Raw genomic sequence first — 15,297 nt, forward strand, 5'->3', positions numbered from 1 at the left:
TCCCGCGGCACGTCGGGGGTCGGGCGGGTCTGTGTGTCCGTCCGACCCCCGGGGGTCCGCGGCCCCTCCCTCCCTGCCTCCCGCGGCGGGGCGGGGCGGCGGGGCGCGGCTGGCGGCGGAGCCCGGCCCCGCGGCGGCGGCGGCAGGCGGTTCCCGTTCCCCCCCCCCCCACCTCCCGCCCCGGCCCCCGCCGCCGCCGCGCCCCCGCCTCCGCCCCCCGCCCGCCCCGTGACTCGGCTGCCTCCCGCGGGCGGCGGCGGCTGCCGGGCGGTGTCGTGCGGCCCCCCGCGCCCGTGCGGGGACTATGAAGCACCATGGTGTGGTGTGACCGTGGCGTCCAGATGCTGCTGACCACGGTGGGCGCCTTCGCCGCCTTCAGCCTCATGGCCATCGCCATCGGCACCGACTACTGGCTCTACTCCAGCGCCCACATCTGCAACGGCACCAACATCACGGCGGACGAGGCGCAGGGGCCGCCGCGGCGGGCGCGGGGCGATCTCACGCACTCGGGGCTCTGGAGGATCTGCTGCCTCGAAGGTACCTGGGGGCCGGGCCGGGCCGGGCCGGGCCGGGCGGGGGGCAGCAACTTCCCGGGGGGAGCGGCTGGGAGCCCGGAGCCGCCGCGCCGCGCCGAGCCCCGCCGGAGCCGGAGCCGGAGCCGGAGCCGCTGCCTCGGACACGGCCGAGGAGGAGGATGGCGTTACCGTGGCAACCGGCATCTTCGAGATTGCCATGGGAACCGGGCGGCGGGATACGGAGCTCTGCCCGGGGGAGCTCTGCCCAGGGGGGCGACCCCGCTCCGCGCCCCCCTCCTCGGGGCTGAGGGACCCCCGGGCTTCAGGGCTTTGGGGGGCTCCGGGCAGGTTCGGGGCTTTTCTGGGCGCATCTGAGTCCTCCGGGCTTCAGGGCTGGGGACCCCACGGGGCTTTGGCCTCAGGGGCTTTGGGGCTCCCCCACAGCTTTCAGGCAGGACAGCAGAAACCCAAGTTCCTCCCCATCTACCGTCAGACAGAGACGCCGGGAACGTGGTTGAAGGTGTTCTTGCTACTGTTCAAGTGCTTCAGTGTGGACTCGGGGTTACTTAATACAGCCCGAGGGTCAGGCTGAATGATGTTAACAAACCAAAAGATACATGTTTTAGTGGCTGGGATGGGTAGCAGGACACTCCGTTCCCTGCAGAGGCCAAACATGTGTCTCCCGCTCTGAAAATGGAGTTGTAGAAAAGGTGCGGCAGGTAACTGCCGGGACAAAGAAACACATGGGTGTTTAGAGGATTTGGCATAGCGATCGGAAAGCCCAGATGGGAAACATCATCTGTCAGCCGAGTGCGCGGAGCTCTGGCCGTGGGAAATCAGCACCTCCCCAGGAAAGGGCCACGCGCCGCGGGCAGGCGCTGGCAGCGGGGGCCAAGGCCGCCGTGCCTCTGAACCCCCTCACCTCCTGGGTCCGTTCCCACCCTGCGAACAGCTAACAGAGCCTCAGTGGTGACTGGGAGATAAAAGGGAGAGCGCAGAGGGAAGCTGTTGACTTTTGCTGAGCTGCTCCGTGGCTTGTGGAGGTGGGGGAGGCTGGAGTCTTTCTTCCCACAGTAATGCACTTGGCATATCGGCTTCAGTGCACCCAATTCCATCAGCACAACTTAGCACACGTGAACTTTACAAACCTGGTTTCCTGATTTATTCTGACAGACAGCTCAGCCCAGATGAGCCCAGTTATAGTTCAGAGTCTAGCAGCTGTATTCGGAGGGGTTTTTTTCTCCCCAGAAGAGGCTGTGGCATGGTAGAAGCACCTGATCCTCATATCGTTCTCATCTTCTCCTTTTGCTAACAATTCAAGGCTACAATGTAGCATCATTTTTCTCTTAAAATATCAGATTTGATGCCTAGTAATAGTATATATACATAGAATAGCCGTAGGACAAGAAAATATTTTTTGACAGTAAAAGAGAAAGACTTACTGGAAGATGAAGGTTTACAGGTAACAATAATGCTTGGCTTTATAATTCCTAAAGGAAATCTAGCTCTCAGTATGGGTGTTTATGACACCTGGAAGATAGGGGCTTGCATCTGAGAGCTCCTGACTCTGCCTGAGAGATGCTGAGCATCTTCCACTTGAATGGAATCTTGTGATCTTCGCTGAGCTTGTTCTAATGTCTTCAGCCTCTGTTTTCCCTGGAAAATAAGTTTGTTTGCATCTTGCGGGGCTTGCTGAGCGTGCTCTGCTACACTGGGCCTGTCGTCTCCGGGAGAAATCCCTGAGTTCCCCAAAGTCGGGATTTCTGCATGGTCTTCCAGGAACCTCATTCATAGAACTGAAGTGCAGCTTTGGCTGAAACTGGTGGGTTTTTTGCCTTGATTTAAACTAGGCTTAAGTAAGAACTTTGTTTAGAAAAAAGAAAGAAGTCAGTGAAGTCACGAGAACCGGGCAGCGTTGCAAACGGCGCCCAGTAATGCTGGCTGAGCTCTGGTCTCATTGCGCCACTGGGGCAGCGCCTGTGCCTTCCTGAGCACGTTTTATTTGCAAGGGTATTTGCTGAAAAATTTCACCCAGCAGTTGTGCACGAGCGAACCTTGAATCCTCATCACTTCAGGGGACAAAAAAAGCATTTCATGTGACCCTATCCAACAGCATCTATCCAACGGCAACTGAGCTTTTCTGCTCAAAATTCCAGTGCTCATAATCAAATTACAAAGTTACAAAATTTAAAGTTGTCAAATACGTGCTAAGAATGGACAGTTTGAGAAAACTGTCATCTGTTCACAGATATGAGGAACAGAGACTACATTCTCTCCTACATTTTCAGTATGTTCTGTCTTTGTAAGAGAAAATCTACAGATACATTAAATTATTCATATTTTAAACCATATCATGGGACTTCGATTTCAACACGAAAAGGTTCCTTTTTTTCATAAAGTAATAAAACCATTTCTAGGAGCTGATTTAAAACAACACTCCCTTGATTGTTTCAGAGCATCAGTTGTTTGGAGTGAATGGGTCTTTTAGTAAAATCAACATAATAGTTGCAACTCTGAGGAGATACACAGCAAGAAAATACTTTCAGTTATAGATTTTTATGTGTGATTAAGTGGTCTGGCTTCAAACCTATTTTTAAAACTCTTTTTTGTGTTTTGGAGTAATAATTATAAAAACCTAAATTTATTTTAATGGTCTTAAGCACCATTTCACCCTTAGCTTAAAAGGACAAATCTAAGATACAAATGTGCAAAAGCTGAAAATACCTTGAACAGCCTCTCAGATTGCTTTTGACATGAATAAAGCATTTTGCAGAGTACATTTCAGATCAATTGAAATCTTCCATTAAAATGTTTCTCAACTATATCAGTATGCTGGATTTTGAGCAGTCACCTGTTCAGAATCCCAAATTCCAAGATTTAAAAAAAAATGCTGAAAAGGAATGGAAAAACCAAATTATTAGGTGTTCCTCAGTGTTGTCCTATTTTTCTTCTTCGGGACAACATTTTACAACAAATGAACATCATAATCATAGCTGGAGTGATGCAGTTTAGGGATCCAGCATATTATCTTCGTTTGGAGCTGCAGTTGTCTTGGGGATGAAATCATGTTTCTGTACTAGTAGTTGATACTACTATGGAGCTTAGTCACTCAAGAAGTAGCATTAATGATACATCAGTCAAACTCTTGCCTGTATAATCCCGATTTTGTTCTTTTAGCGTGTTTGTCAAAGGCGGAGGTAGGAGGCTCATTGAGTGGATTTTAAACAATAGCAGTATTTCTGCATGGATTTTTAAAACTTATATCCAAGGTAATTGCCTTGGGTAGGAAACTGTTTAAAGCAATTCTTGGTATGAATGTGTGTATAGCAGAAGTGGATGCGATTCGACTGAGCCTATGCAATAAAATGGCCCAGGGGGACCCTTGCAAAGCTGTTTTTTTTTTTCCCAGGGCCACTGCATCTGCAATAACTGCAGTTTTGACAGCTAAAGCTAAGCGATCACTGGAGTAAGAAGTTTCTGATGAAGACCCCATGCACCCACCCGGGCACACCTGAAATCTGCACCCCAACCCACAAAGTAATAGTAAGGGCAAGTCAGCCCCATTTCAAGGGACTGCTGTTATGTCCTGTGTCCACACTCGAGCTACAGTGGTTGTCACAAGCTGTGGGTCCCTGTCAAGATGGTGAAGACCAGAGGCTTGCAAACACAGCAAATGCTGTGCCTTAGGAATAATCCTTTCGTGGTCATGCTAACCTGAGAAAGAGAGATTAAACCACCATAATTTTCCAGCAGCCCCTATTCCTATGGTAGATGTGCAGCACAACTATGTAAGCCTTGCACAGTCTTAGTCACAAGGAGGATCTGCTATTAAAATATTTGCCTAGAAGAGAAAAAAAGAAGCTTTTAAAAACACCACTTTATCCACTAAAACTGGTTATCTTGGTGAACGATCATGCTGAAGTTAATAGGACGGCTCCCAGTAGAGAGCTCCACAGGCCCTGTGACATCAGGATATGAAATCAAGTCATGTACTTGTAATTTAAATTTATTCAAAGAGTATTTTATTAAACACTTCAGCATATGAATGTCTTTGAACCCATTGTGTCTGTTGCTTTCAGTATTCCCTGTTTGCCATTTACTTTTCAAGTGGTGCAATTGGTCATTTAATTCAGATGGAACCATGTGTCTTTCCTGACTGGGTGGCTGGAACATTTATAACTGGGAGGAAGGATCGAGTAAATCATTTATGACTTGAAAACTTGCACAAATGCACATTTGCACAATTATTTGCAAGTCTTCCGGCTTGGATGAATGCACACAAACATGGGAACTGCAGCACGCGCATGCGCTGCTTCCATGGATACTCTTGAAAACAAAATAAAAATGCTTAGACAAATGTTTGAGGCAAGCAAATAAAGGAAGGCTGCCACCCATCAATACTGCAAATTCATGGCTCATCCGAAAAGAATGAATATTCTTTAGTATTCTCAAAGCAAAGCTATGAAGTCCCAACACAACCGCTATTTGGAATAAGCTAAACACAATGCTGACTTCATATTCAAATGCTATTGCCAAAGTTTTGTTTGTCACAGAGCAAACATTACATCACTTTAATATCAGACGTGACCTGCCTTGGAGGTTATATCCACAGGCACCACATGAGGTGGTTGGTCTTCTCAGTTTTTACAGGCCTGTGAGCCCTATATTCACACTAGGAAAGAAGGTAGCTGCAAACAGAGAATACAAATTGGGTGTCTCTGCTGTGGAAAACTCTGGGTGCTATTTCTTGGGCAATACATATGTATTTTGTAGATGCATTATAGGTCCTGAAGAGTGAACTTTCATCCATGAATCTTTCAAAACAAATGTAAACACGTTAGAGAAGGACTTTTCTGAGATTCAGCCCATGTTTTCCTTCTTTCTTTCCATACATCCTGCTCATGCCATCTCCGTTTCCTTGGTAAAACGCGTGCTGTCGAGAAAGTGTCTGTGCTGCACTCATTGTTTGTAAAAGCAATTCTCAGAGCTCCACGTCATCTTTGCAACTGTGTTTGAAGCAGTGCAGTTTTGTCAGCAATTGACGGAGTGATTTTTGACAGCCTTTGAGGTTAATTTTTTTCAAGAGCATTCCATTTACTAGAGAGAGTTTCTGAATTTGGAGCAATCGTTAGGGATGCAGAGGTCAATCTCTTCGAAATATTGTCCATAGTATAACATATTTAAAATACTGAGAAGTTTTGTGCTGGAGAAGCTGTCAGCAGAAGACTGGTTAAGGCATTATCTAGTCTCAAATTAAAAAAGCACGGATCTCCTAAACCTCTTTGAACACTTATAGCAGAGGTTCTCAAACAACATTATGGATGTAACAAAACATCCATTCTTCCTGAGACACTATGAAATCAGGATCTGAAGCTAATTGACTGAATATGTGTCACTTTAATAAGTTAATTTGCTTTCTTGAACTCTATCTACTATATAGCCAGTAGGGAGCTATCAGGTTACACAAGGGGTTTGGTTTTTTCTCCATGGCTCTCAGCATGTCAGATATCCCAATGCAAAACTTGGAACCCAAAGACTTTCTGGGCATTAGAGACTCCCTGAAGGCTGTAAACCAATGAAAGCACATTTGTAATCCAGCTGTGAATCTTCTTCATCTGTACAAGATGTAATGTGGATAATACTAAGCTTACCTATGTTTCAGAAATGTAAGAAAGAGTCAAGGATGCATTTGGTTATACGAGTAGGAAACCTGTGGTTGTGTTGTGCTATAGTTACTTTTTTTTTCTGTGTATAATTATACTGTATATTGTAGGTGGTTGACAGATGGCATTTGTGGTAGTATCTATCACAGCCATTGCAAGTAATTTTTGGGGTTCTCAGGGACCTTTGCAATGTAATCTTTGGGCTTCTTCCAGCTGCTATTGCCTTTAACTGACCCTCAGCCATGGGCTTTTATTACTGGTTTTAGATACTGGCAGGAGCTCGGAGCCATTGCACCTCGTCAGGGCTTGCTCTGCCTTCTGGTAGCTCTACTAACCCTCGTCAGTGTAAACCGGTAAAAGAGGCAAATATGACAAAGTATTTTTTTGTTCCTGTAAAATTTCAACACAGTAATTATTTCACTGGTGGATCCTGTCCCATTCGTTGGGTCTGCATTGCTTCTGCCCAGATCGTGCCGTCCAACCTGTAGTTTTGGTCAGAGTCTTGCCAGGTGCAAAACACATGAACCTCCATAAAAAGCCTGGGGAGAAGGCTTGGTGTCTAATATCTCTGTTCTGTAGCCCTGTGTATCTTTACAGAAACAGAGAAAAAAAGAGAAAACAATATTAAGAGGAGTGGCTAATGCTTTCATCTCATTTTTAATTGTTTTGAGGCAGTAGGAGTACTTAGGTACTGAGGGTAATTTGAAGTCTGTTATTAATACCTCTCAGCATCCAGACATTTAGCTGGTGTCTGTGTGGTTTGTGTGTCAAAGAGCTGAGCAGTAATTTCTGCATCCCCAAACTGGAAATGGAGATGGGGGAGGAGGAGGAGGACAGGCTTGTTGGTCTGGGCTTCGCTAGGTTTCCTGCCTGACTTGGGGCCAGTTGCTTTATCTTTCTGCCCCGACTAGGAGGGATAACTGTGCTTCCTTCCCAGCCACTTTTCTCTCGTACTAAAAAGAAGATGTGAAGAAACTGGGACACAGCAATAGGGCTGCCCAGCTCAGAGAAGGTGCATGAACACTACTTTGTTCGGAGTAGTGGTTGACTTGAACCACTTGGTTCAAAGTCTTGGTTTGAAGCATTTCGCTTGAAGCTTATGTTTTATACATACAACTTTTTGTGTTTAAGCATGTCTTCCTTGAGGGACAGGATTCAGTCTGATTCTCCACCTATGTAAATTTAAATTGCTTTCTAGGAAAGCAGTGGAATTATGCCAATATGAAGCCAATATAAGAGAAGGGATCATAGATCTGTCCCTGCAATTGGACCTTTTCCTGCTGGTTCCTCTTTTCTGAGCCAAGACTCATCTCAGGAAATAAATCATACCATCGAACTGAAAAAATGGTCCTGCTTCCAAACATTACTTTGTGCTTATCTTCATTTTAGATTTCTGTTTACTGGTATTTATTATGTCGCAGACTTATGGTTTAGCATCGAAATTCTTACCAACAGATGGCAAGGCAGGATGCACAGGAGTAGTAAAATAAACAGGATAAATGCACAACTGCCCATATGTCTGAGAGCTGACACACATTTATGACTTCAGAACAAAAGGATGTTTTCAGTAGACAGCTCCAGTGCTGTGCAGGGCTTCTCATTATTTTCTGCCTTGCCCTAAAGTCTGTCATTTCTTCCACATATTCTGATCAGTTAAATTACAATATATTTTGTCCTCTCTCTTCTACTCCCAGATAGTTGTTTCCTTCAGTTATTTGTCTCCACTCTCAAAGAACATCAGTTCATTTTACCTTCAAAATTTTAGAGTGAAAGGTGGCTCTCTCCTGGGCTTTGGCTCATATTTTTTCTTTCAGTGTGGCTGTTTTGGTCATTTTGAGGGACACACAGAGGTGCTGGGGACCGCAGCAACGTTTGAGATAGTGCCTTTCTCTATATTGGGATTTATTGTAATATTAAAGATATGTGGCCTCTCTAATCTCCCATAATAGCAAGCCCTGGGGCAAGCTGCCTGCAGGATGGATGGCCCAGCCTAAGCAGACTTTAGCTAGAATTCCCTTCAAATCTGGGGGCATTTTTGCCAGTTGTTGCATGCTGTGAGTCAAATGCAGTGAAAGCATTGAAGCAGCTCTTGCTTTAGCCTGGCAGATAGTCCAACCCCTCCTTCTCCTCCTTCTTGTGGCATCCCATCGTCTGAACACCTTTGTTCTTATTCTCTTTTTGCCTTTCCTTGCTGAAATGTTATAACTTTCCTTCTGCTAAAAAGGTATCTTCTGAATTAGCTTTTCAATGGCAGTGCAAGAGTCTTTCTTCAGAAAACTGGTAGATACTGCCCCAGGGAGAAATTTAGGATTTTTAATTTCTCTTCTTAACTCTTGAGCATCTCTATGCCCTCCTGCCAAGGAAAAATGTATAATCAATACTTGTCAAAAGGTTTGGGGTCTCTTTTCTCTACCCGCTTTACTTTGTTTCCCATATGTTTATCCAGGCTCCTGCTTACTTTACCAATAGCACTGTAAGTTCTTTTTCAGTAGAATTGAGTCATTTTTTGTCAAATGTTGTATGTGAAGGAATGCTAGATTATAAACATGCAGTCAGGACACAGAGAGACAGATGAAGGGAAAGTGCGTTACGGAATTACAGTATTTCCTGTGCAGATTGCCAGACCCTGATATGAATTAACCTCTTTTATTGTTCTTTTTCAAGCATTCCGCCTTTTAATTGCTGTTTTGGAATCGTGCCACTTAGTTGTGCCCTTTGAATGCTTCTCACTTAGCCAGTCCCATTAGCCTGATAATGCCAAAAATTTCAAAGATGTTCAGAAGCAACAAGCATCCCCTGTTCAAGTGGAGAGGTACCCAGTTCAGTGAGGAATTACCGCCCTCATTTAGCTGCCAGGTTTTTTCTCAGATTTAGTTAATAACCATTTTTAAGTCACTGCCAATTCTCTACTGGAGGTTTCAGATCAGTTTTCTCCCATTTATACATTTTAAATAATGCAATTTTGTGTAGAATATGGGTGACTGAATATTTTCTCCTGTCCAAATATATAGCACTCAATAATGTGAGGATTGTTATTGTGTCTTACTTGCATCCCAGAGGCATAGTTTATCTATTGTTGCTGCTAGGCATTAAAAAGGAACCATGACATGTCGCAATTATGCCTTAAAATAGGATCTTGCCAGAAGTACATTGCCTAAATATTATCAAATTTAAAATACAACTTACTGCATATATCTATCTTAGAGCTGTGCATACCTATCTCACGGGTCATGGAATATCGGTGATGGCTATTAGCAAGACACTGGATAATTTTGTTGTAAGAATTTCTATGTTGTTGGGGTTTTTTTACAGCTCAGCCCCCAGCATTCAGCTGCCCCCAAGCGAATGAAATAGCAAACTCTTAATGCTGGAAGACCTTGTGACCACTTAAACTGAGTTTTCAAAGGTAGCCAGATGTTAGTAATTTTTCTTTGTATATGACTCACTAGTAGCAATAGTGGGCTTTAATCATCTCAGTCCAGTGGATCTTCTAGATTCAGGTGACCCATAGCAATGCTCCTGTACATACTTGCATACATTTTAATGCAAAATTGGCTAGGGTTGGTTTCTTTGTGTGTTGGTTTGTTTTTAGCAAACTGATGAAACAGCAAGTTGTATTATGTCGCATCACATTTTTATCCACATGGATCATGAACAGGGTCGAAGCCCTCAGATTCACTGAACAGAGCTGTTACTCAGGCTAGTGGAGTAAATAGCCTCAAATAGATTGTTATTCTCCAGATATGCCTCTGCTGATGGTGGGTTATTTGTTGGCAATTGTGAACTGCCAAAGCTTCAGGAACTTGGTTTCCAGTGCAGGTTGCGGAGGGAGGCGCCCAGACTCTTCATCTATTTCCTCCCAAATTTCACCTCCCCTGGTCCCACCCTGGCACCTGACAGCGGATTATTCTGTACAATTAGAGCTTGGCAACATTATTAATGATTCCAATTGGGTTTTATTAGGGGAATTGTTGGAATACATCAGTATCAAGCAGAGGTACCCTAGACATGATAAAAGATAAAATATCAATTAATAAATCAGGGAGCTAAGTTACAGTTTGAAAATGGCTTCTTAAAACTGGAGTTTCCAACCCTAACCAGTTGGGTGCTTATCCTCAACCTCCTGCCAGCAGGCAGCAGAGCATCAGTTATTTGCCATTACAGCAATTTTGGGTTTACCAGCGTGCTCTTTGCAGACAGACAAACCTCTTCCAGACGGACCAGTAGGATGCAGACAGCCCCAATCCAAAAGCCCCTCTACATTTATGCATGTGCTGAAGCCAAGCCAATAAACCTGGCAAGAGGCTGAGTTTCTTGGCTCAGGCTTCATGCTGCTTGGATCTGCCCCCACTGCTTTTGGATCAGAGCTGGTCCGCGTCCCCCCAGCCCTGCCTGCTGCAAAAACACATTTTTGTCTGTCAACAGAAGATCCTCCGAGATGATGAGCAATCTTTTCAAAGAGTGTGGCTTATGAAGTCTAACCATATTTCCAGTAAAGGTTTATGTCTTTGAAGCCTATGTTGCTTTGGGAGTCAACAGGATGTTGGTTTTTCGAAGTTACTTAGGTGTTTCCAAAAATATTTATCTAAGACTAATGCCGTGATCTGCTAACCATGAGGTTAAACATCCTGTGGCTCTCCTCAGTAGACTGAAGGTTTGCTTCAGAGGTTGGTAAACATTTCTCCTTTGCTCTGCACATTTTGCTGGACTCTTGTCCTTGCCTTTAGTGCTGGCAAATGCAGGCGGTTTTGAAGATGCTTTGGGACCCTTAAAGATGTAAGACCTGAAATAAAGCATGTAGTATTTAGGAATGATGTTAGGTCTGTATTCACAGTATCACTTCTAATTGTAGCCATTTGAGCAATTCACTTGCAATGGCCCACTACAGTAGTGCTTATTAAAATAGAATCCTCTTTATAGTTTGGTAGCAGATTAAGAGGGGGGAAAAAAGGCTATCCCATTCCATCCGATGTCTTTGAAAGAGATTTACCCTCATAACTTGCTTTCAAGGGATATTCCCCTTGTTTTCACTTGTAAGCCTGGTCTGATTTTTAATGACTGACTTTGTGTCTCTCGGTAGCCAATTCCCAGTCACCTTTTCCTCATTTTATTTTAATTTCTGTATATAGATGGCAGCATTCTAGCTGGAGACAGTCTTTGGACACTGCAGCAAAACCCCTCAGAGAAGGAAAAACAGGCCAGAAATTTTCCACCTGAATTCTAAGTCTTACCCAGGGCTTTGGCCACACAAAAAGCCAACATGCTCAACTTTGCAGGATCAGAGGAGTGCTCAGATGCAGAAGCTGGATGAAGGGCAAGTGGTTCAGGATCAGGGCCAGGCCTGGGCAGCCAGGACCTCGCCGTCAGCATCTCCCGGCGACAGCGCAGAATGCAGCTACTCCCACAGGTTATCCCTTTTTCTGGCATGCCTGCTCTGCCCCGGGAGAGCTGGGCAAGTGGTTGCAGCTGGCTAGAATATGGGTACACAGTTCCTAACGCTGATTTTATAGCATTAATGTGCACCTGTTTTGGTGGCCAACTGGCACCGTGTTCAGCCTAAAATGTGTGTGTAAGCCCTGTATTGAAAGAGGCATAAGAATTAGCGTGTATCAAACATGTCATTAGACACGTGCTTGGTAGACATAATGTAGGATAATGAATATGATCACAAGAATAAATTAATAACTGAAAATATTTTTTATACGTATGCACACTTAAAACAGGATAAAGAACTAAGTGACACTTGTGTCACCAGTTTATAATTAAAATGCAGTGCTTGAATGAAAATGTAAGCTTCAATTAGCCAGCACGACCCTGCTTCCGGCTTTACTTCCCACTGAAAAGCAACGATAACAAGCTCACATTTATTATCAGAGTTTTTCCTGGAGCTGTGCACTGAAACATGCTCACATCTGAGCCCTTTCACTGAAGACATTTTTTCGCTTCAGCAGTTTGGCATGCCATACAAAGGCTCTCTGATTTTTAGTGTTCACCTCCTCTTACATAAAAATGTTTTCTGTGCATATTATTTGGTTTTAGTTAAAGTCCAGGTGCACGGGTTACTGAAGAACCAAAAGGATGGCTCATCACATAGCACAATGGGTAATTATTGCGGAGCTTCACTGTATTGCACAGACAAACCCTTTCTTGGAGCTCAGCATTGTAGCTGTGAGAGAGAGAAAATACCTACGATCTAGCCCAAAGTCCTACAAGGGAAGAACAGATCCTCTGGTATCTGCTCTGCCCATTTGGTTTTTAACTATCTCAGGGGACAGAGCTTCACAATTTTGTTTAGAGATGCTATTTCGCATTTTAATTTCACCAGTGGGAAGTTAATACATATACAAATTATGAGGTCTCATGTGTTCCCATTTTCATCCCAAGAGCCTTCTAGTTAGGCTTTTTGTAAAATGGTTAAATAATTCTCTGGGTTTGGCCACCATTTCAGCCAAGATTTATCTTGATTTATGCATGATCCAGACAAAGTCCGGCACTGAATTGCCTAAGAATTGAGCTTCTGATTTCTGCAAGACCCGGCAGGGTCCTCGGCTAGACAACTGAGCTCCCTGTGTAGGCAGGAAGAAAACCCAGGTGCCTTGAAAGAGCAGTTCTGGAAATGCTCATGCTGGGTGGGGACCTGCCTGTGTCAACTTGCAGGAAGGTTAATGCTGTGCTGCATCTTGGCTCCTGCCCATCTATGCAATTTGGGTACCCGGCTCAGCGCTCCACGCAAGGGGCAATGCCATCCGCTTGAGATACAGGTCCTTGAGGTGCCTTCTGAGCGCTGCTGACAGCCGTGGTGCCTTCCTGGACACTAATCTTGTAATGCCAAAAAAATAGAAACCTTTCAGTTTAGGACATATTCATCCTGAAGATGTCTGTTATGTCTTGAGGACATGCAGTGGGTACGTGGTTGGACGTTTTTGCACCCTTCAAACTGGTCTGTGTGCAGACAAGGCTACAGGAATCGGAGTCCAAAGTAAGACGGCTAGGGAATTCCTTTCTCAGCCAGTGCTTTGGACAGCTGGTGAAAGAGATACAAACCCTGACCAGCCCCAAAATGTCAAGATAGAGCAATCAAGCCTCAGAAAGTGTACTTAGGGAATTTGTACTCTCTGACGGAGGTGGGACCGAATGTCCACATGCATATCTTTTGCAATGCCCCCTCCAATATTTTAAGCAATTTCTACAGGCAGAATTCTTGTAATGTAGGAGTGGATGTCAAGCCAGGATATCTCAACTCAGAATAGATATGTGCTTTTAGCTTTGGGTCAGGCAGTGATGTGTGGTGTGGTGAGAGCCCTCAGGGACTCTTCAAGTTGTAAAAACTACAAACCTTCTGGTTTTTCACTGGTGCTATTCACATGGGACAGAGTGACCTCTCCAGAAGGCCTTTCCAACAGCAGCAGCAATCTCTCTCAACAGCGTTTAATAACTACCCATGGAGAAAATTACACTCTATTTAAAAGGCCAGAAAAATCATCTCCAGCTTAACTCTGCTGACTTTGGTAGAATTACACCAAAAACGAGTTTTGTCTGATATCCTTTCCCATACTAATGTTCAGTAGCTGGGCTGAAAAAGCCTTTCAAAGGCAGATTAAACAAGCCCAAATGATGAAATATTCTTTTAATTTTCCTTCGCACACGTTATTTTAGGTGTAGCTTGGAATGCGGCCCTTACGAAAGGCATCCCTTTAAATATTTATACAGCATCAATATGTAGCCACCTTCATACGTTTTTAATGATAAGTTCCTTTCTAAATTAACCATTAGGTAACCCTGTTCTATAGTGTTCCATATTTTGCCCTGCCTTTACGCTACCCTTGGATTTTTATTTATTTATTTCGCTGTGGAACAATGAAGATGTCAAGGCAAGGCCCAGGGGCACCGTGGAAATCGAATTCTTGGAGCACCACCGCTGTTGCCATGGTGGACACGCGCTCAATAGCACACTGTGCTGCTCTGCAAGCCAAGGGGATTAAAACCCCAGCTCCTCTGCTGGGCCATGTCAGTTCACCGCTGTTACAATGGCAGCTCTTCATTTCCGTAATTGTAGTTCCCAGGACTGGGGGGGGGGGAATATTGAAGCAAACCCAAGTGAAGAGATGAAGGCACTGCAAAGGGGCAGGAAGCGATATCTCCACTCTGAGGTTCTCCCTAGGAAATGCAGTTGTGTCTGGCAGGTTTCTGGATTTTCCAGAGGCTTTTCTCTTTTGTCTTCTCATTTTGTGTTAGTGAGATGCTACAGTTTGCTGACGTGAACAGGACAAAGCCCAACACTGTCAACTGCGTCAAAGATCTTTACTATTTGCTCAGCCCTGATGCAGGCTGAAAACCCACAGATGAGTAAAAGTGTTGGCAAAAGCCATGGGTTTTTATAAAGGTGGGATTTTTGAGTCTTGTTTAATTATGCCTCATCATCATAGCAAAATTATTTCTGCAGAAGCTGCTCATGGCTGGTTTCCATCCTGGTTTCCCTCTGTGCTAAGAGGACCATAGGAGATGGCAGCATCCAGAAATCATGGCTGCATAACCAAAAACTTAGCAAAGCCTCAGCAGGTTGACAGAGGGTACACACATCCCAGGTTTGGTAGGGAGATTATTCCCCTGACACAAAAAAAGAAAGATGCATCAGAGTTTGTTCTAAGCCCTGTTATACTGAAAGCAAGAGCAAAATATTCCTGCACACTGCTTTGTAAAGACAAGTTGCACTCTTTAGAGCTGAACTCCAACCTCTCCTCCTCTTGCCTGCTGAAGGGGCCTTATCCTGTACTTGTTTTGAAAGTAAGAGCTTCAGTTAAGTCAGTAAAGATTTTGTCTGAGGATAATGGGCTCAACGAAATACTGAAATGCAATTTCCCTGAGTTGCAGTGTATTGAAGAAAGAGATTGAGTCACAAGCAATCCCCTTCTAGCGACGGAGCACGGTCCTGCTGTACACATTGCTGAATCAGTCCAAGAAAGGCTGTCACCATCTCTTATGCAGGCAGATAAGCTACTTCATAAAAAGCACATGGGTATTTTCATATCTTCCCTCCTATGAACCAAATCTGGTATGATTGGGCTCCAGCAGTGACTTGGTTTGCTGGGGTTTTAAATATACTGGTTAAGGGACATTGT

The 15,297-nt window shown here is 44.6% G+C and overlaps 1 protein-coding gene across 1 annotated transcript in view; it reads left to right on the forward strand.

The window, feature by feature from the left end:
- Positions 1–228: 228 nt before the first annotated feature.
- Positions 229–15,297, forward strand: part of CACNG4 (calcium voltage-gated channel auxiliary subunit gamma 4) — a 40,034-nt gene continuing 24,965 nt past the window's right edge. Inside the window, exon 1 of the mRNA XM_075111250.1 lies at positions 229–537. Within this exon, the coding sequence (XP_074967351.1) occupies positions 315–537 (223 nt within the window). The 5' untranslated portion in view covers positions 229–314. The remainder of the gene's footprint in view (positions 538–15,297) is intronic.

The sequence above is a fragment of the Phalacrocorax aristotelis genome, chromosome 16 (assembly GCF_949628215.1).
Source record: "Phalacrocorax aristotelis chromosome 16, bGulAri2.1, whole genome shotgun sequence".
NCBI lineage: Eukaryota > Metazoa > Chordata > Aves > Suliformes > Phalacrocoracidae > Phalacrocorax > Phalacrocorax aristotelis.